Source organism: Lagopus muta, chromosome 7 (assembly GCF_023343835.1).
Source record: "Lagopus muta isolate bLagMut1 chromosome 7, bLagMut1 primary, whole genome shotgun sequence".
Lineage (NCBI taxonomy): Eukaryota > Metazoa > Chordata > Aves > Galliformes > Phasianidae > Lagopus > Lagopus muta.
Genome location: NC_064439.1, coordinates 22,435,207 through 22,453,855, shown reverse-complemented (window position 1 = coordinate 22,453,855; position 18,649 = coordinate 22,435,207). Strand labels below are relative to the sequence as shown.

Below are 18,649 nucleotides of genomic sequence, written 5' to 3'. Positions count from 1 at the left end.
TCTCACAAGTTACTGTATTGCTTATTTGACGTTACTAGAGGATGCTATTCCAATGAATATGAATTCAATTCCATTCCATTCCAATTCATATTTAGATATTTTCGTTCTGATATACTTTGTAAGTGCTGTCATTACGTCACCTAAGTAATGCAGTTGTGTTAGCTGGAGGTGCAAGTGTGCGTGTGCTTTTATTCAATTTTTTTAAAATATATTTTCAGGTAGTCTGGTCCCGACAAAAATACTGGAGTAAAAGCATGGAAATCTGAAGACCTCTGTTCCTCCTAAAAAGGTGAAGAATGTAAAACGGTACAATTACAAATCTTCGTGAATGGATTAATCTGCAAACAGCATGTGAACGAAAGGGAGTTACCAAATATTCTGTGAAATCAAGCTGGCAACTTATTCCTTCTAGAAGCTGTTTGAATGAATTGTGCTGAGTTTACAATTCTGCCGAAGTAAAGAAAAAAAAAGTCCATATTATAGCTTATTTTTGTCTGTTCTGTTACTTGGGTTGTAGGCAAGACTACTTATTGGGAGGGGAAAAAAGGAAAATCAGGGTTTTTCTTGAACTGATAGAAATGCAATACTTTCTAATAGCACCATTTCCAATTGATATGCTTGTAACTTTAGAGTGGTTTTATTTTTCAGTTTCACATAGCTGAATTGCTTCAGCTTTTTGTCTGCCTTGTAAAATGGGAAGATATTTACAAACTGAAAAAAACAGTTTTACTGTAAAAGAAATTTAGACAAGAAGATTTTTCATATTAAATCTATATGATGTTCCCCATTCTTTTACTCATGTCTACGTTATTGCTTAATGAACAGGAGGCAGAACTACAAAAACCATTGGTGTTTTTCCAGTTAAAGTACAATTAATGAGAAACACAAAGAATCAGTACGCATAATTACTGTGTCCTGGAGTTAGCATGTTGTTGGATTTATTTTTGTTTTTATTTTTAACTGAATCATCCTATTTATTCATTATTTCTAGGGATAAAATAACAACTAAAAAAAAAAAAGAAGAGATGGGAAATCCAGAAACCATCGGGAATGCATACGTTGCAGTGATTCGTCCAAAAAATACTGCAAGCCTGAATTCTCGGGAATATCGAGCTAAATCCTATGAAGTAACATTATTTAATATTTTTCTTCAATGACGTTTTAAAAATAATATGTAATAATAAGTGTATAATAATACAGCTTAAAAGAAAATCTGACAATAGGATATGACATACATGTCATATATCTGCTATGTGTTGCCCTATCATTAGAATATTTGAACACTTTACAGTTTGTAATTTTGATGTTTTATTTCATTTCAGGGCCTTTTGCCCTGTGGGCCGCTCAGTGCAAGGGTGCAGCCTTGTCTTTTTGTCTTTAGCCTTAGTGTTAAGGAGGTTGTTCTGACTTTGCCCTCCTGCTGCTCCAGATTCAGTACTTCCTGAGTTATATTACTGCTTTTATAGTGGTATGATAAATACACGCATAGGCACGGAGTTGTTCTGTACTTGTCTAAGTTGTCCTTTTGTTTTATTATTGTTTGAAAGATTTTGTTGCTCGAGGTTCCCATTGAAGGTCAAAAAAAAAAGAGAAAGAAAGTTTTATTGGAAACTAAGCTGCAGGGCGGCACTGAAATAACCCAGAGCATCTTGGATTATGTCCTGGAAGCCACCAAACCAATTTCACCAGCCAATCAGGGTATTAAAGGTAAAAATATTTTAATCTGATTTGCTGTCAATAGCTCTGTAAAATAGTTTAAAATTTAAACAGGGTGTGGGGAGATTGTCAGAGAGCATGATGTTAGTTTAAAAGAGAAGGTCTGCTTTGAGTTCATAAAAAAAAAACACCCAAGCCACACAGCTTTTAATTAGCCATAGTTTCTCTTTACCTTCCATCTCTGTAAAATGCTTACTAAAAGATTCTCAAATGAATATTTTCCTGTCCATACTGCTTTTTCATCTCAAATTGAGAATTAAATTTCTGGCAAACCAGATTGAAGTAGCTTTTCTAACCTTAATTTCAGCTAAAATTCCAAATAGCGAATTGATTACTTACAAAGTTGTTCAATGCCAGCGTTGTTAAAAGTATCTATGTGAATGTACATATGGCATAACTGCATTGGTTACATACATAACTTGATGAGTATGCTGGTTGTTTTTTTTTCATTACTGTGATGTAGCTGGTCCAGCAAGTGACCTCGTATTTGTGCTGACAAAAATTGGTTTACTCAGCTTATTTCATTTCCAAACTGGTATAAACTGTACTGACTAAAGCACTTTTTTTCTTGTGTATCTCCTCTTTGTTTTGTAAGCAAGGTTACACTGGGAAGGTTGTCAGGCCAAAAAAGACAGTACAGTGCTTGGAAAAGGAATAGGTGGTTGCATGGTAAAATGCTGCAGATGGTAGTAACTGGACCTAACAAAATTAGTGAGGCAGGAAACATAACTTAATAGCATTAATACATGCTTCCTAACAAAAGCAAAACTGTTTCATACCACAGTTTTGAACTGACTCACACAGGACGGAGGCATTAATATGCACAGTTTAGTGTAGCCCCTGCTAAAATATGCAGCTGTGGTCAGAAAAGCAAACAAAATGCTAGATTCTGTAAGGGTAGACGGGAGGACAGCATGGAAAATACTGTCCTACCACTACATGGATCATCCTAACATGAAATACGGCATGCAGCTGTGCTTTCCCATTTCAGAAGGAATCTTCTTTAATTTAAAGATTGGTGGTTTTGAGAGGTGAGAGCAACCTGAATAATCAGGAGCAGGGAAAAGTTGTTGTGAAAAAAGGTGTACAGTGCTGTCATTTTTCAGGCTAATGACTATGTACGTATTGGTGTTCTTTATTTCGTGTATTTATTTCAATGTTCTTGGCTTGATTTAGATTTTAGCTAGTAATATGCCCTTTTTCTTCCTAGAAATTAGGAAGGATTGGTCTGATAGGCATCCAGTTAACTGTCTCTAGACTGTTTTTATGTATTTATTTAATTATGTTGGTTAATGTTTCCATTTTAACATAATGTGCTAGGGAAGCGTGTAGTGCTAATGAAGACATTCCCTCTGGATGGAGAGAAAGCAGGCCAGGAGGCATCGCTTTACATCGTTCCTACTGTTGTGAAAGGTAACACTAAGCATAATTTCTGATGCTGCATTCATTTTAACAGAAGTTCAGTTGAAGATTTCAGGGTTTTTGTGAATGTGCTGTATGTCTTTTTTATTTAAACATCAAAAAGTTAGAGTTAGGTAGAAATCTGTATACTTTAAAACCTGAAAATGTTACTTAAAATCCTCAGAAAACGTATTGCATTTGTTTCCATAACCATAGCACACTTTTGATTTAAGCTGTTTGTTCACTGAATGCATACATTTTGAAATATAATCAACTCCTATAAAATTCACTGAACATAATTCTATTTCAGACATCCAGACTATTCAGTTTGGAGTTGTTTACTCAGAGAAGAATGCTTAGCAAATTCTGTAAACAGTTTTGTTTGAACAAGGAATGATGAATGATGGTTTTTAGAAGCAAAGTGTACTGCTTGTCAGGAAAGTATTTGAAAACAAGCCTGAAACAAATGCCTGTGTGCTTTTGCTGAAACTTCTTTTTGCTTTTGTGGTAAGACCCTAAGGATAAAAACTATCAAATAAATAAATACCATTGTAGAGTTACCAATAGCAGTGACCTCTTCAGTTCTGAAGTGCTTTTCTTTTTTTTTCTGGTAACAGCATGCATTTCATATTAATTCCTCAGATGAAGCTGATCACAGTGATGAAATAGTAACTGGACACTTAAAGGTTTTTAAGGTTACCCCATTGGGATATGAATAGCTATGTGAGGACTCTGTAATTTCTGTCAGTTGTGTGGGGAAAAAATTGAACTGCTGCCAGTAGGTTGGGAATATGTAACTACAAAAGACACAGGAGGGAAAATAACATTATTTTCTTCAATACATCTTCAAAGTGTGTTTCCTTTTTAGATAATACAAAATATACATACAGTCCAGGATGCCCTGTGTTCTACTGTTTACAAGACATCATGAGAGTCTGCAGTGAATCCAGCACACATTTTGCAACGCTTACTGCAAGAATGTTAATTGCCTTGGATAAGTAAGAAATACCATGAATGCAAATACAGAGACATAGAAGATAAACAAGGAAATTTAAGGATATAGCAAATAATTTTTACATCATTTTTCTGATTAAGAAGAAAATGATACTATGTTACTTCATGATTATGAGAAGCATGACAACAAATTTCTAAATCTTTTAAAAAATGTTTTTGTGAACTGAGAAGTAGTCTTAATCAAGTGATTTACTGGAAATCCTTGATAATGTTAATGTTTTAATTAATGTTTTACGAAATCATATAATAATATAATCATATGATAATATCAAATCTTCTATAATTTCCACAAATGTTATCAATAAGAATATTTGCAACAATGTAGAACTAGAATTTTATACCACTTAGATTTCCCTTTACAAACCCTGAAGTGCAGCTCTCCAAGCTGTACAAGTTTATTTGCAGCAGGGAATTGACGTTAAGAATGACAATTAGTTGTGTAGCCAGATTTAGAGCAATTAGAAAATTTAACATATCAAAAGGGTTTGGGCCTTTTTACGTAGCCTTTACATAGGAATACCAGGCATAATTATGTACTAATTTCTTTGCAGGAGTATCTGTTGAAGTGAATGAGACCTTTACTTTCAGGAATAGGAAAGCACCATGTTTATGAGCACGTTTTTCTGCCACACATAAATCAAGTTAGGCAAAAATCTTGGCTAATGCAAAAATATTAAGTTACAGGCAACTGCCTAAAAAGGTTCTGTGTGTAGGCAATTTCTGTATTTTCATGTATACCATCATGCAAGATTTTCTATTTGTTTGCTACATAATGAATGCCTTCATATTCTGAGCTCTGCTTAGCATATGTCACCAGCCTTACAGATGTGAGTGAAACCTTGGAAGTATAATAGGAAAGAGTTTATATTGATTGTTCTCTAAGTAGGTAGCCAGAAACAATGCTTGTAAAAGATTTCATAGAGAAATTCCTTGAAAATACCCTCAGACAGACAAGAGGGTGTTCAGAGCACGATGGCCACAGTTTTAATGTCCTTCACAGCAGGGCGATGAGTAAGTGAAGGGAGCACAGCTTGTGAAACATACGATAGGTTCAGTCTGGGACTTAATCCAGGCCTAAGCATATGCTCTACGCTGGGAACCACATTCTTAGATGTGATTCTGGAACAGGCAAGCTCCAAACAGTATATCAGTGGATTTTTCTTTCCAAAGCATGTGCTTCTTTATTCTACCTTTCCAAGATAAAGCACTAAGCAGAATTAATTGTATTCTAGCAAAGGATGTGTTTATTTCAAGTTTGGAGAGAGGCCTAAAACCCTCCCCTGTTGTCAGTAGTAGTCCACTTCAAACAGAGTAATCTTCAGTGCAGCTATGTAAAAGGACAGGTGGTAGCCTTTGTGGAAGAGAATTGGCTGTTTGCAAGCTCTTGAGGGACCTTCTGCTTTCTCTCAAAGTCAGAAGTCTTATTAAGTCTGTACAGATACTGAAACTTAATGTCACACGTAAGAGGCTTTAAGTTGCAGAATTTGTGTCTTGAGAGTAGTAATACTGATAAACTGAAAGTAAATGAAGTGAAACAGCAACGTTTTGGTGTGGTCAAGTGTTTTGGTTATAACCATTGTTATTTCTGTCATATTTTAATTTCCTTTTCTTTGGGACTTTGCATCTGCAGGAAATGCGTTTGAGCAAACACATTTGCTAAAAAAAAATATCATTTATGGGGCTTAATTTAGTGTTGTAAAATTATTTATGCACATTATAATTATATTTTAATTTAAAAAATAATTTGCTGTTACTAAACACACAACTGTTAATCAAAGAAATGGACAGGGCATGATCAGAATAGCCCTTTTCTATCAGGAAATGAGTTAACTTGCCAAATTTCTTCTGCAGGTGGTTGGATGAACGGCATACCCAGTCTCATTCCATCCCAGCTTTATTCAGACCATCTCCTCTTGAGAGAATTAAAACAAACGTAATAAACCCTGCTTATGCTATAGAACCTGGTCAAACAGAGAGCTCGTTACACATGGGTTATACTGCTCTGGAAATAAAGAGTAAAATGCTGGCATTAGAGAAAGCAGATATGTGTATTTATAATCCTCTGTTTGGATCTGACCTTCAATATACCAACAGGGTAAGAATTATGTTTTCATTTTGTATTTGTGGAACATACATGCTTTTCTGTTTCGTATTTTATTTGCTCATTTTTTCTGAGCATGCTTTGTTTTAATATAATCAGATTTCTTTATTGCACGCTTACTGCCAAACAGATTTCCAAATCCTCACACTTCAACATTAATCTCTTTACTTATAAAATATTACAGTCATAACTTGGGCACCAAGATAATACTTGGGCTGGATGGGGATTGTTTGGCCAAATCTCAGTAAGATTTTTTTTTTTTTTTCAGTTTTATTTAAATTATGTCTTCACAGGTTGACAAAGTGGTAATAAATCCCTACTTTGGCCTTGGAGCCCCAGACTATTCAAAAATTCAGATTCCTAAAAGAGAAAAGTGGCAACGCAGCATGAGCAGTGTCACAGAGGACAAGTATTACATTTCTTTTTCGTTAATATATACTTTAGTTTTGTTATATTACGGTAGTACTTAGCAGACTTGGTCAGCATGAGACTCTTTACTCTAGGGCTTTACTGTACAACTGCATATTTAAATAAAAGAAAATCTATTTGAAGTCTCTAAGTACACAAATTAAAGGACAGATCAAGAAAGATTTAAATTACAAATGTTAGAGTAGCATTTCTTAGCATAATGAATAAAGTTGTGGCTTGGGTACTGCACGACTGAAATGCTAGTTGTACAAATACTGATGCATTTTAGCTGTATGAGCTTCATCTTTATTATTCATATGGCTCTACAGTTAGTCCTGAGTTAGTCATTTAAAAAACCTGATGTTCTCAACTATCTAAATGTTTCTCAACTGTGTTTCCCTCCTGCTTTCCCTTTTAATTCGTAGAGAGCATCAGTGGGTAGATGATTTCCCTCTTCACCGCAGTGCTTGTGAAGGCGACTCTGATTTACTAAGCCACCTTCTGGATAAAAAGTTTTCTGTTAATCAGTTAGACAGTGACCACTGGGCACCAATCCATTATGCATGCTGGTGAGTCAACCCAGTATAGTTTTTCCAATCAAATGCTCTCTTGCTGCTTTCTTGCTGTCATGACTCTTTTGCAGTATTTTATGTGATTCATCATACAGGGTCAAAAATGAGAAATAAAATTTAGATTTTCTATGCTTTGTCTCTTACTATATATTATTGTATATATTACCTTCTGAAGAGAAATACTGCTTGAGGTTTTGAGATAATTGCTATCTGAGTGGTTTCAGAGAAGACCAAGTATGGTTACCGTATCATCACACACTTATTTATTGCCTCTTATATCTGTCCCTACATCTGTCCTGAAGTACCTGTTTTACTCGCTGTTGCAGACACTGGGTCTAGTTTACTGTAACAACTCTTCCAGCCTTTGTTGGTTAAAGGCTGTGAGCAGTTCTGTAACGCAGGAATTGCTGAGCTGAGTGAGTGTTGATGAGAGTCATGCTTTGAACACGATGCTGAACCCCATGATCTCCAGAAACCAACTTGACTGATTCTATGATGCTGTGATGATTTAAATCTGTGATTCTTTCACAGCTTTTGTCAGACCTTGCAAAAATACTTCTGTTTCATCTTTAAGCAGAAGGTAGTCTTCTGTATTTATAGCAGTGTCTAATAACCTGAACATAAAAATCAAGCTTGGCTGTTTAAAACAAAACAAAACAAAACCAAAAAAAAAAAAAAAAAAAAACCAAAAAAAAAAACCCACCAAAACAAACAAAAATGACTTATTTGACTTTTAGTGTTTCTCAGAAAGATTACATACACATTTAATGCTAGGTTTCCCAGTTAGCAGCATGAGTCTTAGGAACCATCTGCATAACATTCAGAAGCTTTATGCAGATTCTTACACAGACTTTGCAGGCAAGGCTGAGCCTGTTTTGCCATGACTAAATTGCTACAGCTACCCAAATAGTGTAAAGCAGAGTTGGGTCTATCTCTAATAAATCTAGTAAATGGTTGCTAGACAGTACCAAATACATGTAGAAGTTAAACAAACTTACTAACATTCACTGTGTTTGGCATCTAAATGTTCGCGGTCTTTGGAAAGCTAAAAGCTCTTGAGCAAGGCAGTGTACTTTTTCTTATTTAGAAGTATCTGGAAAAGATTTTAGTTTACATTTGCTGTGTCTGCTACATTTTTAATCTGCCTGTAGGTATGGAAAAGTTGAAGCTACTCGGATGCTATTGGAGAAAGGAAAGTGCAATCCAAATCTTTTGAACGGCCAGCTTAGTTCTCCTCTACATTTTGCTGCTGGAGGTGGGCATGCTGAGATAGTACAAATTCTCCTGAATCATCCAGAAATTGACAGAGTAAGTTCTGCTTGTGTACAGAAATGGCAATTTAACATGTTTCTAGCTTGTGCATGTGACACTTTGTGTCCATACTACAATGTGTAAACACAATGGTCTATTGAGTGACTGACAAAAAATGGTTAAATATTTTTCATTGCCTCTACTTTTTTCCATTATTTATCAGTTATCTCAAACGTGAAATGTTTGCCTAATTCCAGTCAAAACAATGCATTATCAGTGTTTCTGTTTGTTTGTAGCACATTACTGATCAACAGGGAAGGTCTCCACTGAATGTCTGTGAAGAGAACAAACAAAATGAGTGGGAAGAAACTGCAAAACTGTTGAAGGATGCCATAAATAAACCTGTATGTGTTTGTTTCTCTAAATATCTTGAAATTTATATTTCATTTATAAATAGACTTTGGAAAAGCTAGGCTGGGCTCACTTAAGAGCTTTTAAAGGAAGTGTGCACTGTACTTAAAAGGTTAGTGTGAAAGAGACAAACAGGCATTTTATCTCTTTAAATGTTTTTGTCTATACTTATGGCCTTGTGTCAGTATTTGATTTATTTGTAGGAGTATCACATCAGTTGCTGATCTTCTATCATCAGCTACTTTTGATTATATAATCATTATTTTTCTTTGTGCCTTATCAAATTATGGGTTAATAAGCAGGAACATTCAGCTCTTTAAATGTAGACTTCTACAAAATTGGCTTTTTATCATGTAGTCAGTGTAGGTTTTCTTAGCAGTCAATGGAATCCTTAATAGATTGGAAACAAAATGACAGTGTGAGAGTAGAGAGATGTACACGAGGTATTTCATTAATTTATATGATGTGTGCGTGTATATGCCTTGAGCACCCAATTTAAGTAAGTCTTTCAGAAGGCATTCTTTGGGCACATATGTAAGTCATTGTACACTGGGAATTCTGAAAGGAAAAATAATTTGTCAGTAATATTATAGAAGTGCTAAAAGATCTTATTGAGATTGTGTTTGTATTGTAGTGGGATCTGTATTAAGAGTGATGTTTTCCTCCTGAAAAATTAGCCTTGTTAGGTTAGACTAATAGTTGGAATAATTTATAACATGCCAGTAATAGTGAGGTAGTCGTTCCATGATATGCTTAGGCAGTTGAGCCCAAATCCTCAGATAACTTAGTCCTGTTTGCCTTGGAGTTAAAACAGAAGTGAAGTTTGCAGTATACAAGTAGAACCTCTAATGTCGTTACTGTGGTAAAAAGCCCAGTAAAAGAACTTGTATAAATCACAAAATGTAGTTTTCATAAGCAGAAATACGAAATTGTGCAGTGTTATTTTTCTCAATAGTGTAGATTTTATTGAATTATGGTTAAATGGCTTAAACTCTTCACAAACGCCAACAGAAAGAACTTTAACCAATCAATATTAATAACAATAAATTGAATTTTTATGTAGTATGAAAAGGCACGAATTTATCGTATGGATGGGTCGTACCGCTCTGTTGAGTTGAAACACGGGAACAATACTACTGTACAGCAAATAATGGAAGGGATGCGTTTGTCTCAAGAAACCCAGCAATACTTTACTATCTGGATCTGTTCTGAGAACCTCAGTAAGTTGCAAGGAATACAGTTACATTTGACAGTCTATTGCACTTTTTTAAAATTTGTATTTAAAATTTTTTTTTTCCTTATGAAAATTGGAAATGCACTCTCTGATAGTAGTGAAAAGATGTTCCACTTTAATAGCTCCTTTGAAGTTTTACATATAATGTAAAAGCCAGAGCAGTGAAAATATGATAAATATGGAGTTCTGGTTCCTCACTGCTAGAAAATGGGCAAGCAGTAATCACAGAGACAGGCTGGATAAGTGAATGAGCACTACTGAAGATACAGGCTGCAGTTTATAGTAGTTGGAAGCTCTGTATTGATTTCGCATCTCTCATATAGACAGGTGAACTTGTAAATTTGAATTACTGTAGCCTGTTAAGAATCAAGACATTTTACAAATGAAAATGAATGTCTGCTCTGAATGGTTTATGGTTTATGTCTCAAAAAATAGAAGGTACGTTTCTAAGATATTTTTCCATTATTTTTCATTTTTCATTATTCCATGTATTTTTCCATTAAAAATCTGACTTTTGGGCATGGCATTTCTCTCTCTCGTAAGAGTTGAGACAAGAATCTGTCACATTTTTGCTATTGTAATTTTATTTAATATGGCTGCTAACTTTCTGGAGGTCCTTTACTTGCGGTTTTGTGGTCCATCTTGGTATTCCATTACATGTTTAAATACAAATTCACTCTTGAGAAACTGAAAAGAACTAAAGTTCATCATTAATGCATTTATTAAATATATGCCAATAGTCTTGTTGGTAAATCCACATTTTGAAAACCTTTTATATAAGGCAGTTTAGAAAGCATAGAAAAAATTATTTATTTATTTATTTATTTTTAAATGAATCCTCAGTTCCAGATATTCTTGTTCTGATGCAGCATCAAATCATCCATATATGTATATGCTGGGTTATTACTGTTTACTTATGAACGCAACACTGATATTTCCTAGGCCTCCAATTGAAGCCCTTTCACAAGCCTTTGCAGCATATTCGAGACTGGCCTGAAATATTCACTGAACTGACAAACTTGGATCCTCAGAGGGAAACTTCACAGCTTTTCCTGAGAAGAGATGTGAGACTTCCACTAGAAATAGAAAAAAAGGTTGGCACTTAGAAGTGATAGCATGAAATCGTGGTCAGAATCAGAACACCTTGAATACCACTGCTCAGTGCATTTAATGGCTGAATTTACATACTTATCTAAACCACATCTCTCATCTCCTTGCCTTTTCTGTGAGAGTTTGTGGTCAGTTTCTCTCTATTCCTACTCTACACTTGCTCAGATTCTAATTTCTCGCTTTATCAATTGTGACCCAGTCTCTGTGTTTGTCATACATGTACTAACAACCTACCTTATTTTCTTTCTTTTCCCTGTTTTGTGATATTTCCAATATTTAATTGGATGGTTTCAATGGGAATATTTAAACGTACTCAAAATGGATTTGTGGGTAAAAAAACACAGCAAAATTTCTGTGAACTTTCTTGATTGTGCATTGTACCTTAGTAACCTTTACCTTTTAAATGCATTAGATCACTGAAGTCTTGAATTAAGTCAATCACAATAATTGTTTCATTTTTTTCTGTTACAGAGCATTACTAAAATGTACCCAAAGCAGGATTACACATTTTGTCTTGTACCTCTGAATCAGTGAGGAACTGTATTCATTTTTTTTCTAAGCTCATTTTCTTTTTGAAGAGAATTCATGCTATTTAAATCTTTTAAACAGATTGAGGATCCATTGGCTATTCTTATTCTTTTTGATGAAGCCAGATATAATTTATTGAAAGGTTTCTATACGTCGCCTGATGCTAAGCTGATCACCCTGGCAAGTCTCCTTCTACAGATAGTTTATGGAAATTATGAGAGCAAGAAACATAAACAGGGCTTTCTAAAGTAAGTATGTTTTTGTTTTTAAATGAAATATTTTTAGATAGTTCCACTTACCTGTGGAAATATCAAATGTTAGGTATGGCATTTTTTATTATTCTTCTCCTTTAATGAGTCTAGTTCAGAACAACCACATAGTACTGGTAGCATTAACAGAAGTTAGGCATGGTGTCTGAAAAACATGCTGATTTTAATTATTTGCTGTCCGAGGCCAGGAACAGAGGTTCTATATTCTGCAAATCTGTGCTGAGACACAGTAATAGAAAAATGAGTAACAGTGCTCAAGCAAATGAAGACTTGACAGGAGTGAAGTGGACTGTGCTGAAGGAGCACCTTACAACATCCAGTCAGACCAACTTTTAAGAATGATGTTCCTCTTTCAGGGAGGAACATGTGTAATCCTACACTAAATTTGTCAGAAAAATAGGACTGGTAGTGCTCTGCCAGATGGTACTTTTCTCTCCCCTTTTTCTTCTCTTGACTGCAGAACTGGGATATGTTTTTATGCTTCCACATACAGCATGTATCAAAACATGCAGCAGTATCAAAATGCATCAGGATTTCGCTTTCTGCTATGTGAATCTTCACTCCAACCCCCACCATCTCCATCTCAGTTCATTCATGTAACAGCAGATGTGCTGTTCTAGGATGCTACTATAGTTCTTATGTCCTCTCATTCACAGCTTCAGCTAAGCTGTGCTGGCTTGCTTTTCTTGGTTGCATACTCCACCATCTGTACATCAGCTGCATTTTCTGCTGCAGTTACACTGCTTTTAAGTGTGAGCTGCATCTGAAAGGTCTGTCTGCACTGCTGTCCTTGTTAGTTTAAAGGATGGAGTCTGTATTAATTGTGCAAGCTAGTAGAGGCTCCCTGTAGTGTTTGTTGCCTCCATTTAAAAAGGCTCTTCATGCAAATAGCTTCACTTTCATGTTATGTGGTATCTTATTTTCATGTGAAGATTAATGGGCCTAGTCACTGGTGGTACTGAATAGAGCAGTGAACCTATGAGCCATCATCTTTTGATATTCTGGTTTAGGTGACTGTCCCTTTATAATTTTGTCTTTCATACTAGTCTTTAATCAACTAAGGGTCACATGTTCTGCTGCTAGCATTTCCTCTTCCTGCCACATCTGTAATGCATGACACAAAAGTGGTTAACACAAAACCAACTGGATTGCCATTAATTGGGAATTCCACTAGATTTTATGCCTTAGCTTTAATTTCAGGAAGGCTTCTCAGTTAATGAGGGAGCATTTGATGGGAGCTGGCTGTCTAGCTCTGTGTATGTGGTTTGAAGATAAAAACTGGCAGACACTACTCTTAGTTCTTTCTTTGTTTAATGAAGGAATTTTTTTTTCTGCTTTGTTTTTTTCTATAGTGAAGAAAATCTTAAATCTATAGTACCAATCACTAAACTAAAAAGTAAAGCTCCTCATTGGACAAACAGAATACTTCATGAATACAAGGTAGGACAAATAGAAAAATTATAGAAAATCCTGTCTTGAGCATATTTTTGACTGTTCAATTGTCAGCTAATGAACAAAAATGTTGGTGTGTATATAATCTGGAAATGCGTATGTTATGAATTTTTTGATGGGTTCTTGTTGGAATGCTCTTATTTCTTGTACAGTTACAGCTGATATGCTTCTTAGAAATAAATATGATTTGTCATCTGTTCATTTATCTTCCATGTTAACTTTATGTTCATGGGTACCGCCTGTACAGGTGTACAGGTATACACGTAGAAAATCTGCTCTGACTTATATTTTCACATCTGCTCATAATGACAGGTTGATAAAGCCTGTTCTGCTGATGTAGCTTGTATGGTAGTGATCTGTTAGTGGTGCACAAACTGCCTTGACTACAGTCGTTAATTTAGGAAAATTTCTATGCATGGACTTAGGATGCTTCTGTAAAAGACTTAAAAGCTTTGATTTCCAAACTGAGTCAAACACATGTGACAATTAAATTTGTGAACTTCATGAAAAATTGTAGAATAAATAAGGTGTGACAGATAGAGAATTGTTCCAGCTGATATGAATCACTTTAGATGTCTGACAGGAAACTGCAGAGGCGCACAGGGAACATTTTCAGCCTTGCCCCTCTTTCTTTGAGTCAAAGTTAGTCAGTAATTAACTTTTTCCTGATGTCAACACCTCTTCTGTCAGAAACCAGCATATCACTCTTGTTCTTCATAATACAGATGAAGAAAGGAAGATAATGTTCTTCCTAAGACTGCGGTACAGCAGAGGACACAGCAGAGTATTCTTTACTCTTTCTTGTGTCAGATAAAATATAAGAGCACAGCATTGTAGGCTTCTGCTGTAGGCTGTTATTTTTAGGTACAGGGGAAAGGAAAAGGTGTTTCAGTCCTTGCTCCAAATATTTTAATCCATTTTATATTTTAAGAATAGCTGTAGCATTCAGGTAAGTTGTAATGCAGGGTGTGCAACAAAGAGGTTGGTGCCATCTACCCCACCCACAATTACACCCCCCCTAATTGCTAAAGGCTTGTGTTCTCTTTTATGCCTTCTAATCTCATGTGTGGCTTTGCTGAATTTTTGTCCCTTAGTTTCAGATTTGGAAAGTTATTTTTTCCTTCATTTGTTTTGAGTACTTTGCATCAGTCAGTTTTGAACTAGGAGCTGTCTAACAACCCTTTGTTGTAACAGTTCCATGCTACTGAGAAGGAGGAAATATCAGGATTGTTTCTCATTCAAATGAGGGCTCTGTTCAGGAAAACAAAGTTTGTACCTTATTTTGTTTAAAAAAAATACAAAAATCCATGCCATGTTTGCGGGAGCATACTGTGTTTCATGCTCATCTAAGCATGCTTTGGACCCCTCAAAGGAGGAGTGCTTAGGGTTTTTTATCATTATTGTTATTTTATTTTGATGTATGTAGTATCAGCTGGTTAACCCTGGCTAGTCTGAAATACTTCTAATAGAGGGGAAACTGTGGGAACCTGAAGTGGTTAGGTGTCTGTGTTTAAGATTTCTGAGGTTCGTACAGGGACCTACATTCTTGGTCTGTTTCAGCATCTGAGACTTTCTTTTTCAGTGGGAATTCCACTGAACTATGTCATGTTCTTCAAATAAACGCAGGTATTTTGAAAGATTTATTGATTGCCTTTGTTCTTTTCTTCCTAGAATCTGAGCACCAGTGAAGGTGTAAGTAAAGAGATGCATCACCTTCAGCGCATGTTTTTGCAGAATTGCTGGGAAATTCCAACTTACGGAGCAGCTTTTTTCACAGGACAAATATTCACCAAAGCAAGTTCGAGTAGCCATAAAGTCATCAAGGTCTACGTAGGAGTAAATGTGAAAGGGCTGCATCTCCTGAACATGGAAACAAAGGTCAGCTTAAGTGAACTGCTGATGAAAACTTCTAAGTTTAATGCTGTTCTCTTAAATTCTCTGTGCTAGTAGGCATTTCACATCTAAATTGACCATGAAGATTTCCAAGATTCTGAAGTCTTCAAAAAGCACTTTAATGGAAAGCCTTGTATTTTTCAACTTGACTACTTTATAAGTTACAGTTTGAATATGGAACATACTTTTCCACTTAGGTAGAATTCTGTCTTAAGTGAAATAAGGAAAGTTCCATCTGTAAGTATGGACAGTGTTTTCTGAATGATGGTTTTCTATTTTATTGTAGGCTTTACTCCTCAGCTTAAAGTATGGCTGTTTTATGTGGCAGTTGGGAGATGGAGATACATGTTTTCAGATACACAGTCTGGAAAACAAAATGAGTTTTATTGTGCATACCAAACAGGTAAGCATTGACATTTTTCATTCAACATAGAATTTCGTCCATCATAGAATTTCTTGGACCAGATACATGTTCCTTCTCTTGTGGTTGACACTTGTACTGCATAAAAGAAGCTCCACCCAAACTCTGCCCCCAAAGAGATTTTCAGATGAGAACTTATCTCAATATTTCAGAGTGTTTGCTTGTTCTTACAGGATGTGAAGCCTTTAGCATTCTAAATACATAAGAATAAACTTGCATTAGGGAGAACATTTCTTTTTGGTAGTGAAAACTGTTTGTTGCGTGTGCCCAATCCCATAGACCCTAAGGATAATTCCAAATACGACAAGAATCACAGAGTTAGAGCTGGTAACATTTCTGTCAAAACTAGTTGAGTTTGGCATTGTCAAATGTCGTCACAGACCATATGTCATGTTGAAAGGTGTTGTGACAAAACTGCAGCTTTGAGTATGTTGTATAGTTTGACAGTAGTTGCCTTTTGATTTTTTTACATCATAAGAATTTGGATAGAGAGGAAGAAGTGATTTAGTGTTTTGAAAAATATTTCCTGATTTATAAGGAAAAAAACCTAGTTTTTGGTTTCACTGTTATCTCTAAAATGATGCAACTTCTAACTTCTGTTTATATACTTGCATTTACCATATACTTAAATTGATTGTGCAATTGTTGTGAAATGCTGATTAGAATTTAATTGTGTACCTTTCTATAGGCAGGTCTCATCGTAAAACTTCTGATGAAATTGAATGGCCAATTAATGCCTAGTGAAAGAAATGAATGATGGACAAATGATGAAACAGCATCTTATGGATAAGCAAAAAATTCTCACCCTAACAGAAGACTTCCATGTACATGAATTTTACACAAGAGAAAAGTCCATTTGTACAGTTTTTTAACTTTGTACAGAACCTGCATGATTTATTTTTTTAAAAAGCTTTACAACATATCTGTTATTTTTATAAATATTTTTGTTTCATATATAAGCTATTGTAGAGCTTGAGTTACCAGTAAAAGCTAGCAAAATTTAAATGCTTTACCAAATTGGACAAGAGTGAATCGAGCCATTCTTGACTGTTGGATGAAAATGAATCTGGAAACTTTTTTCCCAGGGGATGATGAGACTGATGGTGCTGTTAAGCACATCTCAGTTAACATCTTCACTTTACATGTCTTTCTGTAGAACATCAAGGAGGTTGTATGTGTTACAGTGTTTTTAGACAAACTTTACTTTTAAAATATTCTTGGTAAATATGCTTAGGAGACCAGCCAGTCTTTTGAACATCTGCTTTTGATAAACTCTTACTTGGTTTCTGACAAATGTGATAGCTGGCTTTATTTTTACTCTTATTTCTCATACTTGGTGTTCATATTTATTCTAAAATACTGCATGAAGATGTCAAAAGGGAACTATTTTAAATCTTCAAAAGCCATATTCAATGTTCAGTGTGCTTGTAAGAAAACTGGACTTCTACTTTTGCTGTGCAATATAAAACATTTGCATATGGAGAAGGAGGAGGTTTACAAACAAATCTCATTCAGAGGTCTTCAGATACTTTAATAATTCTTATCCTGGATTGCAACACATCTTCAGTAACAAGAACTCATATAGGGGGTACTAAGTCACTTCTGTTCAACTAATTTTCCTTCTCATTGCTTATTTCATTTCCTTGAAACCGTAAGCAGTAGAGAATGCAGGACTTAATGCTACAATTACTGTTTAACATGCAAGTTTATAAGCGTTCTTCTTGCTCTTTACTAAGTCACAGCTGGGTCTTAGCAAATTGGGTCCCAAGTGTAAGATGGGGACCCTATGGATTCTGAAATGTCTTTGTACTTTAAGACAGTATTCATAAGACACCTCCAAAAATTCTGGTTGTATTTCAGGGTTCTAAGTGCACTTGATTACTCCTTCCATGTAAGCTGCATGCTAAAACAGTTTGCAATACTTTGTAAAAAGAAGTTAAAACAAAACAAAACCCCAAGTTTGTTGTTTTGTAATACCTTTAATGGTACCTTACTACTAGTAAGTACAGTTTAAGGAATTAACGTAATGAACAAGTTAAAAAATAAACAGAAGATACTTTGAAGTCTTCTTAGCAAGCTTTATTATTTAATGGGCATAAATAGCAGTAAATTTATCTTTTATTTATGGTAAATAATGCAACAGTCAGGTCCTTTGTAGCATTCTTGCTTTCGTGGCACTGGTATCAGAAGTACTCTTTGCTACACAGCACTTCATTACAGAACTAGAAGGAAAACATTGATGCGTGTCACAGTTACATATTTAACGAAAGTATTAATATGCCTTATTGCTGTATAGTTCTTTCTGCTAAGATTCTTATTTATTACTACCTAATAAATTGTTCACAAATCACCTTTGTTATTTGTGTTAACTGCAGCCAGCATCAAAGTGCCCTGAAATGTCTTATCGAGCAGGTGGTATCACCAAAGGGCTGTTGAACAGGCTGGTCTTTGCAGGTTTTGTAGGATAATAGTGAGATAGGATCATGGGAACAGTTCCACAGTGATTAGAAGTTAAGGCACAGACTGCTCTGCACCTGGGAAAGGGGTTGAGTAATCCTTGCGAGTGGTGTAGGATGGTCATGAGATAGGATCACAGGGAGGAGGGTTCCAGGTGATTGCAGATTAGGATGCACAGAGCACCTTGCTGCACGCCTTGGAAACAACTCGGGAACTCTTGAGTCCGGACAAGCCAGCTGGGAGCAGGTGATGCCTATCGGAAGGCTTTGAGCTGGAGCTCCGGGCAGGCTGTTGGCAGCCGGGAACAGGAGGTGCTGCTGCGGTGTTGCGAGAAGGAGGGGTGAGTGCCAGCCTGCTATCTGGGAGTGGGGAAATGGGAGTGGAGCAGAGAGCGAGGCAGCATGTGGACCA

General features: G+C 35.7%; 1 protein-coding gene across 2 annotated transcripts; it reads left to right on the top strand.

Moving 5' to 3' along the window:
* Positions 1–215: 215 nt before the first annotated feature.
* On the top strand, positions 216–17,353 carry KRIT1 (KRIT1 ankyrin repeat containing). 2 transcript variants are annotated; one of them, XM_048950341.1, is made up of 17 exons: positions 216–289; positions 992–1,127; positions 1,548–1,707; positions 3,037–3,129; positions 3,986–4,115; positions 5,983–6,226; positions 6,526–6,641; positions 7,066–7,209; positions 8,364–8,520; positions 8,760–8,867; positions 9,938–10,094; positions 11,051–11,202; positions 11,828–11,994; positions 13,368–13,455; positions 15,139–15,345; positions 15,647–15,763; positions 16,470–17,353. In XM_048950341.1, the coding sequence occupies exons 2-17, from the start codon at positions 1,026–1,028 to the stop codon at positions 16,536–16,538; spliced, it is 2,211 nt and encodes a 736-aa protein (XP_048806298.1). In that variant the 5' UTR covers positions 216–289; positions 992–1,025; the 3' UTR covers positions 16,539–17,353. The 2 variants fall into 2 exon arrangements, with proteins under 2 accessions (XP_048806298.1, XP_048806299.1); XM_048950342.1 differs by having other exon boundaries at positions 217–306.
* The last annotated feature ends 1,296 nt before the right edge of the window (positions 17,354–18,649 follow it).

Excerpts from the sequence above, each read along its gene's own strand:
- KRIT1 (XM_048950341.1), top strand. The coding sequence starts at position 1,026 with ATGGGAAATCCAGAAACCATCGGGAATGCATACGTTGCAGTGATTCGT. Across the intron at positions 3,130-3,985 it reads CGTTCCTACTGTTGTGAAAG|ATAATACAAAATATACATAC; the intron begins GTAACACTAAGC and ends TTTCCTTTTTAG. Across the intron at positions 7,210-8,363 it reads CCAATCCATTATGCATGCTG|GTATGGAAAAGTTGAAGCTA; the intron begins GTGAGTCAACCC and ends ATCTGCCTGTAG.